The 17,102-nt window shown below is 45.6% G+C and overlaps 1 protein-coding gene across 2 annotated transcripts in view; it reads left to right on the top strand.

Annotated features, from left to right (window-relative positions):
* The first annotated feature begins 644 nt into the window (after positions 1-644).
* FERMT2 (FERM domain containing kindlin 2) overlaps positions 645-17,102 on the top strand; it is a 68,546-nt gene continuing 52,088 nt past the window's right edge. Inside the window, exons 1-2 of one of the 2 annotated variants that reach the window (XM_081083959.1) lie at positions 645-815; positions 1,221-1,386. In XM_081083959.1, the coding sequence (XP_080940085.1) occupies positions 1,230-1,386 (157 nt within the window). In that variant the 5' untranslated portion in view covers positions 645-815; positions 1,221-1,229. Of the gene's footprint in view, positions 816-1,016; positions 1,387-17,102 lie in introns of those variants that run through there. The other variant, XM_081083960.1, reaches the window with a different exon arrangement.

Genomic DNA, 17,102 nt, shown 5'->3' on the forward strand with positions numbered 1-17,102 from the left:
GGACATTGCCTCTGGGTTTTGTCATTCTTTCGTGGGATGTTCATGGAGTTGCCTTGGGCATTTACTTTTTAAAGTTTTCTCGTCCCAAACCCTCCTCTCCGGCTGCCCGAGTGCGGCACGTCTCACCGCCCCGAGACTTTTGGACGCGCTCCAGGCGTGGGGAGGGGGCGGGAGGGACTTGGCTCCCCGAACACGACCTTGTCCTCGGAACCGGCTGGGGCCAAGCCCTCTCCACCCACCGGGAGCGCAGGCGCCCACCGCCCCGGGTCCCGCGAAGTGCGAGAGGCGAGCGGGAAGGGAGCGCCCCGCCGCCCACCGTGCTCCCCGCTCTCCCCGCGCTCCCCCCGCTCCCCCTCCTCAGTCCCGCCGAGAGCCCGGATGTTGGAATCTCTCCCTGCGCCGGGTCCTTCATTTCCATAAAAGGGCAGCGGCTCCGCGGGGCCGAGATTGCAGCCGCCGCGGGCGCCCCCCGCCCCCGCGTCCAGCTCGCGCCGCCCCGCCCCGCCCCGTCCCGCCCCCAGCCGAGCCGCGCGCCCCCCGCCCGGAGCGCGCCCGGGGACGCGGGGGAGGGGGCGGCCGGCCCGCTCCGGGCGCTCGGCGGGGCGGAGGCGGAGGGAGCGGGCGCGCCCAGCCCAGCCGGACTCGGGCCGAGGGGCGGGGAGAGAGGGTGGAGCGCGGGGAGGGAGGCCAGGGACCGCGACGACGGGACTCCATTAGTCGCTCCCGCCGGGAGGCTGCGCTTGGCCGGCTGAGGGGGGACCCGACGCGCTGCCCGCGAGCCATCGCCCCCGCGCCTGGTGCCGCGCGAGCCGCAGGTCTGCCGCGCGAGGGGCGCGCGTTCGGGGCCGGGACCCGAGACCCAGGGGGGAGAGCGCGGGCGGCAGGAGGGGGAGGAATGTGGAGCCCGCGGGCGGCGTCGGCGGGGCGGGTGCGGCCGGCAGGTGAAGCCGCCGCGGTCCGCTAGGCGGGGGCCGTGCGGGGCGGGCGGCGTCGTGGCCGCCGAGCCCGGCGCGGGCGGGAGCGCGGGGCGGCCGCCGGGAAAGGGCGCGGGGCGCAGATCGCCGGCCGCCGCCGGGCCCGCCGCCGCTCTCCCGAGTTGGTGCGCAAACCCCGGGGTCCGACGCCTCCTCCCGGCCCGCGGCCGCCGGCGCGCGTTCGGTGGGGTTTGCCTTCCTTGGGAGGAGTGACGCTTACGAGAGCCATTTCCTCCGTGCGCGCAGGAAGGAGCCATGGCTCTGGACGGGATAAGGATGCCAGATGGCTGCTATGCGGACGGGACGTGGGAACTGAGCGTCCATGTGACGGACCTGAACCGCGATGTCACCCTGAGAGTGACCGGGGAGGTGCACATCGGCGGGGTGATGCTCAAGTTGGTGGAAAAACTCGGTGAGTAGCATCCCGGCCGCGTCCGAGTCACGACCACCCGGACTCGGGGCGCGTTGGGGGCGGGGGAGACTCTCGGCTGGGGGAGGGGTGGGTTTGAGGCATGTTGGTTGGCGTCCCACACATACTTCTTTAAAAAAAAAAAAGTAAGATCTTTCAGTGTTTCAGCAACTAGACCTTTTCCCCGTCTGCTTCTTGTTTGGTATTGCTGCTCTCCGAAATTTTCATCCTGTGGTTCCAGCCTCCCAATTAATAAATGTAATTGCGTAGTTACTCTGGAAAACTTAGTTCTTTACATGTGGCGAGTTCACATTAACAGAAGGGAGGAAAGTGCGCAAGTGGGTGCTGAGGAGGGGATATTATTACAGGGCGTGTGGTTGTCAGTTATCTGCAGTTTACCTGCATGTTGGTGACGTTTGGTAGCGAGCATGATGCAAAGTCTATTTAGGAATCAAACGTGCGGGAAAGTGTGTAACTTCTGGCGCCAGCCTGAAGGTTCTGTGGCCGCCCTGCGTGGAGTGTATTAAAATAATGTCCCAGTCATCCACTCGCACCCAGGGGTGGGGCGGTGTGTGACTATCTGTAGTCCATGCTTCCAGGGAGCTATTTCGAGCGTTCAGTTTTACATTCATTACAAGCGAGTGAAAGAATTTTGTGTTAAAAAATAGGCATTGAGCTAATTCCAGATTGACAGTATTTGCTTGGGTACAAATAAATATACTGTCTATTGAGTTGATTTAAGACGGACTCATTTTTTAAACGATAGGGTGTCCCAACAATATGAAGTGAAGGAAATTTCACAGTACACATTTTGTGTGGTGGACGAGACCGTTTTCAGCTGGAAGAAGCTACTGAGACGATTCAGTACATAATTTTATCCCAAGAGCAATGCTGGGAGGACTGCTTTCCTGAGCTTTAGAGTGCCTTTTTCTGTAGTGCCGCTCCGAGAAGGTGACGTGTGTAGCACAGTCTTTGTAGGCTTTTGGACTTTTTTTTTTTTTTTTTAAACAGCATTCCTTCAAGCCACTCTGGAAAAGTAGAGAGGTGGTATTTATTAGGAAACTTACTGCTTACCAAGGGATCATTGTATACCTAGCACATAAACTTACTGGAATAGTGTTCCCGTGCAAATTTGCAAAATAAGACAGTTCCTTCAGGTGGACTGTCTGTGTAGCCCTGCAGGAAATTTAATTATTGAAGTGCCAAAAGGAAGCTCCTGACGAGGTAGCCTCCTCCTGGGGACTGCATTGTTGGGCTCCCGGAGGCAGCCCAGGAAAGAGACCCAGCTGGGGTAGCTCTTTGAAAATGAGATTTTGCTGTGTTGTTTACCTACTTACTAGTAACTGATGGTTAAGGTTTTTCTCATCTCATTTGAATAAATCAGTCACTGTCTGCAAAATACTTGTGAAACTTTTTTGTCTAGCACTAGTGTGGGGTTATGTAAGAAGAAAATATCAAATATAATTGTTTATATTTTCTTTGTTTTCAAAGGAAACAAGCATTTACATCATAGATTGCTTTACATATGATAAATGGACCTTATTAATAACACTGGTTTCAACAAGAGATATTTTTTATTCTGAAAAAGGAGCTGTTGAAGGTGACTGAGACAACATGTAGTTCTTGAAAGCCAGCCTTTAATGAATAAGTAATGACTTCTATATTTGTATTGCACTGGTTAGAATTGTTTATTACGGAATCACAGGCATAAATAGAAATATAGAGAATAAACTATTTTCAGAGAGAACTGATGTTAATTTTAAGTGAGTGTAATCTTAATCTTTTAATGTTCATGCATTTTTAATATTTTATTTAGTGAAAATAAAAAATTCCAACATGGTAGGAAAATGCCATGTATGTGGAAATCTTGCATGTTTCTTGAAGGAAACCAGTACTGATCCTCTTAATATCTTGACTTCCAAATAGAAAGTGCTTATCTACATAATTCTGACTTTCCTGTTTGGTATAAGTAGAGCTAAGTTATTTTTTGCTCCTGGCCTTAGGATTAGATACTTTGAATGGTAAGCTATTTTATTGCCCATTGGCAAGTAAGTAGAGCAGTATTTAAACTTTATAACACAGTCTCCAGTAAAATTAGAAAAGAATGTGAAAATTCTTGCCCTGGCTGGTTTGGCTCAGTGGATAGAGCGCCTGAGGGTCCCTGGTTCGATTCTGGTCAAGGGCACATGTCTGGTTTGCAGGCTTGATCCCCAGTGGGGGGGTGGCGTGCAGCCGATCAGTGATTCTCTCATCATTGATGTTTCTATCTCTGTCTCTCCCTCCCCTTCCTCTCTGAAATCAATAAAAATATAACACAAGCAAAAAACAGAATGTGAAAATTCTTCACATTGCCTAAAACTGGGATGACCTGCCTTCTGAAGCCTGAGTTGTGTCACTTGTCAAAGGGCAGACTGAATGGCTACTTGTTAACAGTAGCTAAAGTAGATCAAAGCAGTTTGCAGAGTCTACATGATAAGAGGTGGAGATTGTGGTGGGGATGAGACGGCACAGGGTCTGTGTCTCTGGATTGCAGAGCAGGGATGGACAAATTGGCAGAACCAACTAGCGGCTGTAGCCTTGGAACAGTTAGGGCACCTTGGAACAGTAGCTACCACAGCATTCCCTACAGCGGCAAACTCCAAATGCCTGTGTGATAGCCTTGTTCCCATTAGAGTGTGCATAAATACCAACGTATTATGTTTTAAGGCTGTCATAGCAATTGTTTCTTTGGGATTAATGGATTTTACAGTGACTTCTCCCCTTAACATTGCATATTAAAATTTTGTGTGTATAGGCACATGTGGGATTTTCTGGGAAGAGGCTTCTTAGCTTCCTGTCAGATTCTCAAAGAGGCCTATGATTAAAAAAAAAAAAAAAAAGGTTATGACACCACTGAAGGTACAGTGTTCATCCCAGAATTGGGCCGTTTAATTAAGCAAGCTAAAAATAGTAAATAATGCTTCCTTGGTATGTGTCAGCAACATCTTTATATTAAGTTAGAATTTTATCAAGAATTTTAGCGCCTCAGTTAAGGTCATTAAACTATGATTCTTAGGTTTATGACTTTAATTCAAAAGATTTGAAAGGTCCCATTTAAATCTTAGTATAAAACACCTTTGTCATTCTGCACTAATCGTTTAAAAGAAAGCAAAGAGTGTACACCATGAAGTGGGCTTTAGGGAATTATATAGTGATGTGACAGAAACGTTTGCCTCTGGGACTTAGTCTGGGCTGATACTAGACAAATGTTCTCAACATTGATTTCCTTAATATGTATACTTTATTCCAAGAAGGAAAAATTATTCACACATTTTTGTTTTTTAGAAATACAAATTGAGTGCTTGAAATACAATTTTAAAAATTTATCGCATGTTTTGTTAAAAACAATTTTCAAACCTGTATAGCGTTTTCATTTTAAAGAAAAGGATTAAAATGTCAGGGATAAGGATTATAAAAGTAAGATATCAGAGAATAGAACTGTAAAGTAATTATATTCAAAAATAAATTTTGTAAAGAAGAGGCTCAATTTTATGGGCTTTCCCGACCTTCCTCTGGAGATCATTGAGAAGTGTGAAACCTGTTCTCCATAGAGTTAGAGCTTACAGGACTGATGATTCTAAACTCCAAAGAGATACTTTGTTTCAGTGCATTTTAGTATCACTTTATAAAAACTGACTTTTTAAAACTTCTGTGTATAATTAAATTTTTACCTTTCTATAAAAATTCATTTTAGTTGACGAGTAAGGAATTTTTTATAACATGACACTCACTGAGTGGACGTCTCCAGCCAACTCTATGAGCTTGGAGGGAGGAATAGACGATGTGATTTCTAAGTTTCTTCTAGCTCTGACTATGAGGGGAAGAAGGTAGAAATTGGCTGGATCAGGTTAAATGATATTCCAGAGGAGAAAATGTAAGTTGGAGGACTCAAAAGGAACTAAAAAGAGATGTACTATGGGATTGACTTAGAAAATTTGAGGAATATGTTTCTGAATGTAACCTTTAGAAAAAAGTTGTCCTGGCTTTAAAGTGTGTTATGTTCTTGCCGTAATAATGAAATGAGTACATTTAGGTTGCAGTTGTATGTTAGAATAGAGTTAGGTTGAGAAGTTATCACATGATCAAAAAAGGAAATTTTGGTTAAAGTCCTTAAAAATCCCTTAAAGTAATTTTTTAAAAAAAATCCTCACCTGAGGACTATGGTTTTATTGATCTTTAGAGAGAGAGGAAGGGAGAGAGAAATATTGAGCCTCACTCATGGCTCCCTGACCTGGGATGGAATCTGCAACCTGGGTATGTGCCCTGACTGGAAATCTGCCCCAAGACCCTTCAGTGCACAGGCCCACACTGAACCACACTGGCCAGGCCTCTTAAAGTGATCTTGAAGTATGGTATACATTCATTCCATCTCAGAGAAGGACAAAATAACTAGATTTTCCTTTAGAAATTACAAAAATAAATTTCTTTAGTTGAGCACCAAAAGATCTTGTTGGAAATATATAATAGCTATTAAAGAAAATTGAAAGAGAATTGAAAGTTTTACCTTTTATCTAGCTACTTTTTGAAATTTCAAACTTTGTTCAAGAATAATAACAGTAAATATTATATAATCTTCATATATCACCAGTTAGCATTTTGCCATTTGATTTCTCTTTGTGTATACACACATGCACACTATTTTGAACCATTTAAGTTGCAGACATCAAAACCCGTCATACATATTTAAAATATGTATCACCTAAGAACAAGGACTTTCTCTTAAATATTACAGTACAATTATGAAATCCAGGAAATTTAACATTGAATCAATACTGTTGTTTACTATGTATCTATATTCAAATTTGCAAATTGTTTTAGTAATGGCTTTTGTTTCTTCCATTCACGATCTCATTCCACATTTAGTTTAACTAAATTGGCCTCCTAGGGTCCTTTAATAAACCTAATGGCTACCAAGTTTGGAAACACAGAATATATAAGTGGTTTATTAAAATTACTTAAGATACATGTAATAAATAGTACCTGTTTTCAGACTTTATTGTCATCCTATAGAACAGTTCGTTAGCCTTTGTCTTTCAACGCATTGCTTTACCTTTTTAAAAAAATATATTTTTATTGATTTCAGAGAGAAAGGGAATTAGAAACATCCTATATAATAAAAGCCTAATATGCAAATAGACTGAACAGCGGAACAACTGGTTGCTATGATGCACATTGAACACCAGGGGGCAGATGCTTAACACAGGAGCTGCCCACAGGCCCCAGGCCAGCCAAGGCGGGTCCCAGCCCCCCCCCCACCCCCCCCCATTGCCCTGCTGGTCACCCTGCAGAGGGAGGCAACCAGCGGTGGGGAGTGGGGCCAGTGAGTGAGCAGCGCCAGGCTGGCCAAGGTGGGTGCCAGTGGGGCCCCCTGATCGTCCCACCAGTCGCCCGACAGATCTGCCCTGATTGCTGGCCAGGCCTAGGGACCCTACCTGTGTACGAATTTCGTGCACCGGGCCTCTAGAATCATTGATCGGCTGACTTCTGCACACCTCCTACTGGGGATTGAGCCTGTAACCCGGGCATATGCACTTGACTGGAATCGAACCTGGGGCCCTTTAGTCCTCAGGCCGACACTCTATGCACTGAGTCAAAACAGCCAGGGTGCTTTACCTTTTCTAATAAGATTCTTTATCAGTGCAAATTTCACTTCAGAATATTTTTATGGGTTCTTTGTCCTTAAAGTTCAATTTTTTCTAAGCTATTAGGTAAGATAATCATTTTTTAGACATCATTTGGTATAGATTTCCCATATCAGCTGTCTTCAGGCTGTAGTAGATGCTAATGGATACATAGAATCGTAAGAAACAACAGTCGAGCCCTGCCACTTATTGGTGTGATATATGGACAACGAATTCAACCACTGAGCAACACCAGCCAGGGCAGGTGTTTTTTATTTTTATTTTTTGTTTAATTTTAGCCAGTCTGATAAGTATGCAGTGGTTCTCATGATTTTAATTCACATTTCCCTAACGATTGATGATGTTGGGGAGCTTTTCATATGCTTCTATGTTATCTGTTTATCTTCTTAATGTAGTGGCTTCATATCTTTTGCCTTTTTTTAAAAAAAACTGTGTTTTTCTTGCCCTGGCTGGTTTGGCTCAGTGATTGGAGTGTCGGCCCGTGAACCATAGGGTCGAGGGTTCGATTGCCAGTCAAGGGCATGTGCCTTGGTTGCAGGCTCGATCCCTGGCCCTGGTTAGGGTATGAATGGGAGACAACTAATGGATGCGTCTCTCTTATATGGTTTTTCTCTCTCTCCTCCCCCCTCTTTTCTCCTCTCTCCGTTAAAAAAAAAAAAAAAATCAACGGAAAAAATATCCTTGGGGTGAGGATTATAAAATTGTGTTTATCTTATTGAGTTTTAAGAATTCTTTATAGCCCTAACTGGTTTGGCTCAGTGGATAGAGTGTCGGCCTGTGGATTGAAGGGTCCCGGGTTCAGTTCTGGTCAGGGGCATGTGCCTTAGTTGCGGGCACATCCCCGGTAGGGGGTATGCAGGAGGCAGCTGATCGATGTTTCTCTCTCATCGATGTTTCTAGCTCTCTATCCCTCTCCCTTCCTCTCTGTAAAAAAATCAATAAAAAATATTTAAGAAAAAAAGAATTCTTTATATATTATAGATACAGGTCCTTTATCAGATCATGTGTTTTGCAATATTTTCTTCTAGTCTATGGCTTGTCTTATCATTTTCTTAACACAGTATCTTTCAAAGAGCAGAGTTTTTGATTTTAATGAAGTCCATTTAATCCATTTCTTTTCTGGCTTGAGCTTTTAAAAAAAAAATTGTCATATATAAGAAATTTGCCTATTCAAGGTAACAAAGATTTTGTTCTGTAAGTTGTATAGCTTCTGTTTACTGTTATATATTAAAAGGAGGAATATATGAGGTATAGTAGTGATTATCAGAAAGGAAAAATTGTATTATATCAATTTAAGATAATGTTATATCAATTTAAAATTTAATTGCTATTTTAATTTGGTAGAATCTGAGGTATAAAATAGTGGCCCGGTGTACAAAATTCATGCACATTAAAAGATAATTAATCAGAGGAAATATTTTAATATTGCTATTTGCCCCTTCTCTATAATAGAAGTGTCAGTGATGAAAGAAAATTAGTAAAATGTATATGAAAATCTCCCTTCTGTCAGAATCTGGGGCATGCTGCGGGACCCAAGAGTCAAGTCCCTGCTCACCCGCGTGCATCGAAATCTCGCGAGACCCGGACCCGGCTGGCCCCACCTCCGTCAAGCCCCGAAGTGTGGGGGGCATAGCCTCAGGTCCCCCAGCCTGGCACCGGGCAGGGGGCACAGCCTCAGGTTCCCCTGTCAAGCCCTGCCAGGTGGGGGGCGCAGCCTCAGGTTCCCCTGTCAAGCCCTGCCAGATGGGGGGCGCAGCCTCAGGTCCCCTAGCCCGGTGCCAGATGGGGGGGAGGGCAGCCTCAGGTTCCCCTGTCAAGCCCCGCCAGGTGGGGGGCGCAGCCTCAGGTCCCCTAGCCCGGTGCCAGATGGGGGGGAGGGCGGCCTCGGGTCTCCCGGCCCTGGCACGAGGGCGTGAGGGTGTGATGACCATTTGCATATTAGCTCTTTATTATATAGGATAGTCCAATGAAAATGATTTATCATTAATCTACTGGAAAACGTAGATATTTAAAACTTAAGTCATAAAAATGGACCAGTAGTGAAGCATCTTATATAATGAAAGCCTAATATGCTAAGTGTCTGACCGTTAGACCATTCGACTGTTTGACCAATTGCTGTGACACACACTGACCACCAAGGGGGGCAGATGCTCTGACTGGTAGGTTAGCTTCCTGCTGGGGTCCGGCCAATTTGGACTGGGCAAGACAGGCCGGACATGCCCTGGAGCCCTCCCTGACTGGCTGGCCCTGATCGGCCCAACTGGGACTGGGCGAGATGGGCCGGACATGCCTTGGAGCCCTCCCATGGTCCCTCTCTGGCCCCAATTGTGCACTGGTGGGACCCCTTGGGGGATGTCGGAGAGCCAGTTTTGGCCTGATCCCTGCAGGCCAGGTGCACGAATTCGTGCACCAGGCCTCTAGTCTTTGAACAATAGTTTCAGATATCTATACTAATAAAAGGGTAATACGCTAATTGGACCGGGAGACCTTCCAAACAAAGCCATGTGGAAGGCCGAGGCAGAGGCGGTTAGGGGCGATCAGACAAGGAGGTGAGGGCAGCTGGGGGTGATCAGGCCGGCAGGGGGGGTGCAGTTGGGGGTGAGCAGGCCAGTTGGGGCTGATCAGGCCGGCAAGGGGAGGGCAGTTGGGGGCGAGCAGGCTGGCAGGGAGAGGCAGTTGGGGGCGAGCAGGCTGGCAGGGGGGAGGTGTCAGTTGGGGGCGAGCAGGCCAGTGGGGGGGGGGGGAATAGTTGGGGGCGAGCAGGCCGGTGGGGGGAGCAGTTGGGGGCGAACAGGCTGACAGGGTGAGTGGTTAGGAGCCAGCGGTCCTGGATTGTGAGAGGGCCTAAACTGGCAGTCAGACATCCCCTGAGTTTCGTGCACCGGGCCACTAGTTAATGATATAGAAGGAAATAAGTCTGGGTTCCATTCCTGGCTGTACCACTTAATATCAGTGGTATTTTTGTTTGTTTGTTTGTTTTAAGACAGGGTTTTCAATATTCAGAATCTCAGTTTCCTTATCTGTACAGCAAGCATGTCAAATTCGTGATAAATAATACTTGGTAATGTATTAGAGTTCTCTAAAATTGTTTTTTCAAGTATGGCAACTATCTGAAGTAGAAGATACCATCCTGAAGCAATACCATTGTGGAGAAAAAGGTCATTATACAAATCCTGGTCTACGTTACTTCACTGAGAATGTTACATTGGCAAAATGCTTTGAACATTGAATCTTCTGGTACTTTCCATTTCAATTCTGTTTCTCAGTGAATTAGTGTGTCTGAGAAGAAAAGCAGTAAGTGATTAAAATGTGAGGTTTATATTTGGATTTCCTTTTCTTTTATGATTCAGTTTTCAGATTTGATTATTTACTTGTAGAAGGGCCAGCCAGCTTCAGTGTATTCTTGGGAGACTCTTACACAGTTTTCAAGGTTGGGAGCTAATAACCTCTAGCTGAGAGAAGGTGACATCTGTCTTAAAATCTTTAGTCAATCTTTTCTCACATAGTATTTAACTATCTTATTTATTTATTCATTCATTTATTCCTCACCCAAGACATGCTTAGCAGGAGGGAGGGTGGGAAGGGAGAGAGACATCTATGTGAGAAACATCCATTGTTGAGAGAGAAACATTCATCTGTTGCCTTCCATATGCTCCCCAACTGGGGATCAAACCTAAAACCCAGGTACCCCAACTAGGAATAGAACCAGCAACCCTTCGGTGTACAGGAAAATGTTCAACCAACTGAGCCACTATAGTCAGGCTTATCTATGCTATTTTTATATTATGCTGCAGCTAAAAATTACATCAGGTATTTTAAAGATCAATCGTAATTTCAGGGCATCAGTGTAATGATGCTTTTGATATCTTTTTTCTTAATGGAGCACTCAGGGTTATGAATAAAATACCAGTAAAGTGCCAGCATTTCCCCCCCCCCCCAACATTTTTTTCTTTTTTATTGAATTTATTGAGGGTGACATTGTTAAATAAAATTACAGGTTTCAGGTGCACAATTCTGTAATACATCATCTGTATATTGTATTGTGTTTCACCACTCCAAGAAAGTGCCAGCATTATTAGATGATATCTATTGGATAAGTGCTTTCCCGCTTCATTTTCCTTAATGTAGTTTCTTAAATTCAGATTTAAGAATTTCATAACTTTTTGAAAATTAAAAATAACTTGGAAAAAGGCAGATAGTTGCTATACCAATTTCAAAAGTTTTGTGCGAGGTGTTGATGACTTTTGTGGCTAATGATAGAGTTTTCTTGTTGTGGATTTGAACACTGACTATACTACCTATAAATTTGTGACCTTGTGCCAAGCAATGACTGTGACTTAGTTTCCTTAGAAGTGAAATGGGAATAATATATTTACCTTATAGGGTTGCTGTGAGGATTAAATGAATATATTAAATACCAGTTACAGTAATTGTTATTATTTTATTGAGATCCTAATGGACCTCTGGGATATCTCATTCTTAAATATCATACAAGTTTGGGGGAATAAATGCCTTAAATAAGTTAGACTAGGAAAGAGGGGCCTTAGCATCAGATGGAACATTCATGTGTACATGTTCCTGCATAAAGATAATTCTATACACTATTTTTGATAGGTTATGGAGGTATATAGCGTGAGACTTCTATGGGGATAAGATTTGACCTCTCATCAGTAGCAGCAAAGCCGACATTTGTGGAGGGCCAAGCATTACATTAGGTAATGGGAAACAGTCCTCACTCACAATGTCAGTGGTTTTCTAATACCAAAATGAAAAGATTGGTTTGAATTGATGGTCTGGCCGTGAAGTGCCAAGTAAGTGGTACAGGAAGGTGATGGAGCTTTAGAAGCACAATCAATGACTGGCCTCATCTGAAGGAGCGTCAGGGTGAAAAGTGAGGAAGAAAGGTACTCCAGCTTGAGGATTGCTGTGCTTATGGTGTATTGGAAACTAGCTTAGAGAAGTGGAAGGTAAGATAATAGAGAAGAAACATATAGCTCAGTGGGGAAATTGTCTTCTGTTATTCCTTCACTCATCCACTTAATATTTTAAATGAGAACCTACCAAATGCTAGGCACTGTACTAGGGATAAAATGTGAACAAAATTAACTCATTCCTTAGCCTCACTCAACTTGAAGTCTTAGGGGCAAGACAGTTTTTAAATAATTCAATCCTATAATGTGGTAAGTATTATTAAAATTGAAATAGTTACGGGAGTATGTACCCAGCAACTTGCCATAGGGTGGAGGGGAAAATTTCTAGAAGAAATTACTTTTTTTAAAAAAATATATTTTATTGATTTTTTACAGAGAGGAAGGGAGAGGGATAGAGAGCTAGAAACATCGATGAGTGAGAAACATCGATCAGCCGCCTCCTGCACGCCCCCCAATGGGGATGTGCCCGCAGCCAAGGCACATGCCCTTGACCGGAATCGAACCCGGGACCCTTGAGTCTGCAAGCCGACGCTCTGTCCACTGAACCAAACCGGTTGGGGCGAAGAAATTACTTTTAAACAGAGCTGAAAGTGGAGTAGGAATTAGAAGGGTGGCAAAGGACGTTAAGTGTGGGGAAATGGGGTGGAAAAAACAGTAGGTTGGGAGATGAGAAGTCCCAAAAAGAGAGGTGGACCAAAGGAGGGTGGCCATTTGAAGAACTGAAAGAAGTCTAATGGAGGAGCCATACTGGGGAACCAGTGGCTTGACAGGCTTAAGAAATAAGCAGGTACTTAAAGTGCTTTGTTAACCAGGTTTAAAAGATTGTGTTACGCCCTGGCTGTTGGGCTCAGTGGTTAGAGCATCGGCCTGGGGATGAGGGGTCTCAGGTTTGATTCAAGGGCATGTACCTGGGTTGCAGGTCGGGATGCTTATGGGAGGCAACCAATCGATGTGTCTCTTTCACATCCATGTTTCTGTCTCTCCCTCCCTCCCCCGCTCACTCCCTTCTACTCTAAAAAAAAAAAAAAAAGAATCATTGGAAAAAATATCCTCGGGTGAGGATTAACAACAACAAAAGACTGTGTTATAATAAGAACTCTGAGATACTGTTAAAAGATTTTAAACAGAAGAGACATCAGATTTTCACAAATTTGAAGTTCCTTGGGTACATATCATCTACACTAATAAAAGAGAAACATGGTAATTGGCGTATGACCGCTACCCTTCCCATTGCTGCCAGCCAAGATGGCGGCCGGCAGCCAGGCAGCTGATGCAAACAGGGAGGCTTGCTTGCTTCAGTGACGGAGGAAACCAACGTTCCCCGCCTGACTTTCTGGCCTCTCAGCTGCAACTCTAAGCAACTATGTTGCAAATATAGAAGCTAACAAAACCCCAGAAACCTGCTTTACTCAGCCTGGCTTCAGCCAGCCGGACCGCAACATTGTATCAAATACAGATGGTAAAGGCTTTCAGCAGCAGAGGCCTCAGAGCTAAAGCTGGCCCAGAATAAAAAAAAAAAAAGAAAAAAAGGAGCACTTGGGAGCTTCAGTCACCCATCAGCCTGAAAACGGCCCTCAGCCCCTCAGCCAGACTGGCCAGGCACCCCAGTGGGGACTCCCACCCTGATCCAGGACACCCTTCAGGGCAAACCAGCCGGCCCCCACCCATGCACCAGGCCTCTATTCTATATAGTAAAAGGGTAATATGCCTCCCGGCACCGGGATCAGCGGAGCCGCGAGGCCTCCCGGCGCCTGGATCAGCGTGACAGGGGGCAGTGCCCAAACCCCCTGATCGCCCTGCGGCTCTGTGTGTGACAGGGTGCAGCGCCCCAACCCCCTGATCAGCCCTGCTCTGTGCCTGATAGGGGGGAGCTCCCCAACTCCCCAATCGGCCCTGCTCTGAGTCCGACCAGGGGCTACACCTAGGGATGGGCCTGCCCTCTGCCACCCGGGAGCAGGCCTAAGCCAGCAGGTCATTATCTCCCAAGGGGGTCCCAGACTGCGAGAGGGCACAGGCCGGGCTGAGGGACCCCCTCTCCCCACCAAGTGCACAAATTTTTGTGCACTGGGCCTCTAGTTATATATAAAGCCCTAATATGCAAATAGACTGAATGGCGGAGCCCTGACCATCAGGGGGCACGAGCAGAACACGGTTGACAGCAGGTGGCAGAGCACAGAACATGGTGGGCATCGGTCACAGTGGGATGGTGGAGCAGGTGAGCAGGGGCGCCAGACCAAGGTGGGGCGGCAGTCGCTGTCATCGAGGCAAGCCTCTGGTGGTTACTGAAAATTCTTTGCTCCCACATGCCACAGTCCTGCCCGGTGCTCACACCTGCTGCTGGCGCTGGCCCCACTTGTACCCGCTGCTGGTGCCAGAGCCGCCACTTGCACCCGCTGCCAGCGCCCAGTGCCATCCCCGATCACTTGGCGCCGTCAGTGGGTGCGAGCAGCTGCCGGCCCTGATTGTCCCCGAGGGCTTCTCCACCTTCTGCTGCTCCAGAGGGGCAATCGGGGACAGCAGCCGCTGCTTGCACCTGCTGCTGGCGACGGCCCCACTTGCACCTACTGCCAGTGCTGGAGCTACCCCTCACACCCACTGCCGGCACTGACTCCACTTGTACCCGCTGCTGGCTTCAGCCCCAATCAATCCATGCCATTAGCGAGTGTGAGCAGGCCCGGCACCATCAGTGCATGGGAGTGGCGGCGCGGGGCTGCTAGCAGACAGGGTACTGGGGCCTCAGTGGGAAGGGCTGGGCAGGGGTGCGGAGGATGGGCCGAGACCTGCCCCTGTGCCCACTGCAGCCTTGCGGCCCACAGTTCCTTTCAAAGTGCACAAATTCGTGCACTGGGCCCCTAGTAAGTCAGTAACAGAAGATATAAACCTCTTGGATTCCAAGAGATGTTTTTTCGAGCAGTCTACACTCCAGTCCTGTATTAGGATTTGTTAGTACTTTCTGAGATAAATTTAAATTATCAAAAGCAATAAAATATTCAAAGTGATAATCTTTTTTAAACTATTGAATAGCTTGTGCCTTTGATAACCTATAAAAGACAAATCCTTTTAGCACTTCTATGAGTCAAATATTAGCTGATGAATTCAGCCCCGATGTTCCTCTCAGAATGTCAGATGTTGACATTGTATGGACTCTGAGTTCAGTCTTCTAGGAACTAAGCCAAGTTGAGCCAAATGAGTAGTAAGCCTTCAGGATTGGATGGGAAGTTACCCACCCTCTGGAAATGAATAATCAGCAGACTTCCTATTTGTGCGCATTCTGTAATTGTGTGCATGGTTTATGTGATCTGATAACACTTCTCAGCTACTTTGAGTTAGTATATTCAGTATCAGATATTAAGTTGAAATTGGTAGACATTATTTGGGATTTGTAAGTAACTTGAAAAGATGATTTTGTTTTGAGGAGTGAATTCCTTGATTTTCAGTGTTAGCTATGTCACAGGAATATCCATTTGCCAACTTTTTATCAGAAGTTTTGTTTCTTTTTAAAAAATATATTTTTATTGATTTCAGAGAGGAAGAGGGAGAGAGAGATAGAAACATTAATGAGAGAGAATCATTGATCAGCTGCCTCCTGCATGCCCCACACTGGGCATGTGATCTCCTGGTTCATGGGTCAATGCTCAACCATTGGGCCAAACTCAGAAGTTTATTTTCTAAATGTTTTGCCTACTTGGTCCATCCATCTGCTCTAGTTAGTCATTGAAGCCTTAAAAGTTTGCTGAAACTCTCCCCAGAATTTTATTCTGCTGCAGACCTTTGCCTTCAAGATTGCTTGAAATCTACCTCACAGTAGTCCTCTTACTAGTGCAGGTCGCTTATCTCTGAGGTGGGAAAGATACTGAGAGAACGCAGTAAATGCAGTCCCCATGTGACACCTCATTTCTCATTGCTCATCGCTTCCCGGTGAGACCTGGTATTTCCACTTTAATAATCTCTTTACCGCCCTAACCAGTTTGGCTCCGTGGATAGAGCATCAGCCTGCGTGCAGACTGAAGGGTCAATTCCGGTCAAGGGCATGTACCTTGGTTGCGGGCACATCCCTAGTAGGGGGTGTGCAGGAGGTGGCTGATGGATGTTTCTCGCTCATCAATGTTTCTCTCTATCCCTCTTCCTTCCTCTCTTTAAAAAAATCAATAAAATATATTTAAAAAAAAATAATCTCTTTACCTCCCTGTAGATGAATGGTCTGTCTTCTTTCTCACCCCTAAATATCTATTTTTGTGAGAATGTGTTAAGTGCTGCTGGTATGTATTAAATCGTTAATAAATGTTTCAGTGCTGTTACTCAAGCCCTAGGAATTTTCTAGCTTTCCTCTTCACTTTCCGGCTGTCCTCTCTCATCTCTAATGATCATCATTACAACCTGTGGTTCTCTCCTAGCCTGGGCTCTCGTGTTTGGCTTCTCTTCAGGTTGTGCCTTAGGTCAGGTCCAGCTTGCAAAATATTGCAGTGCTGGTCTTGCTGTCAAGCCCTTGCTGCTTCTGATGCATTGTCCACAGTCCCATCATGATCCCCTCAGACAGCACTCTCACTGAGAGCCTGCATTTTCTATAGGACAGTTACTCTTAGCACATGTTGGAACTCCCCTCTCTCTCAAGACCCAGGTAAAACGTCACCTCTTCTTCAGAGCCTAAATCTTTCACATTTAAAGTTGGTGGCCCCTTTGGCATTTATCTGTTTAGCTCATTTGACTAATTGCGTCCCTCACTTGGACTATAAGCACCTCTAGGATGGGAATTCTTGTTGACTAGTTTTATATCCCCAGGGCTAGCTTTATGCCTGGCGTACGGTAAGTACTTGGAAAATGTTTATTCATTCACTTACTGGTGGTGTACCTGAAGAGCAAAAAATTTCATTCACTTTGCCTCCTCTTTCCCTAATAAAGAAGGAACAAGAAGGCATGTTCTAAAAGCAAGGGAGGGGATCCTCAGCTTTCTCAAAGCGGAAATTAAAAGGCATTTGGGGGGAGAGAGACCAAAAGGCTGGAGGATAAGGAGTTTTTTTAAGAAAAAAGATTGTGATTCTATGGTGGAATTATCATTTAAAGTCCTCTGTATTTCAGGAAATATGAGGGATACCATTATAGAGTTAAT

This window comes from Myotis nattereri (genome assembly GCF_964212035.1).
Source record: "Myotis nattereri genome assembly, chromosome: 1".
NCBI lineage: Eukaryota > Metazoa > Chordata > Mammalia > Chiroptera > Vespertilionidae > Myotis > Myotis nattereri.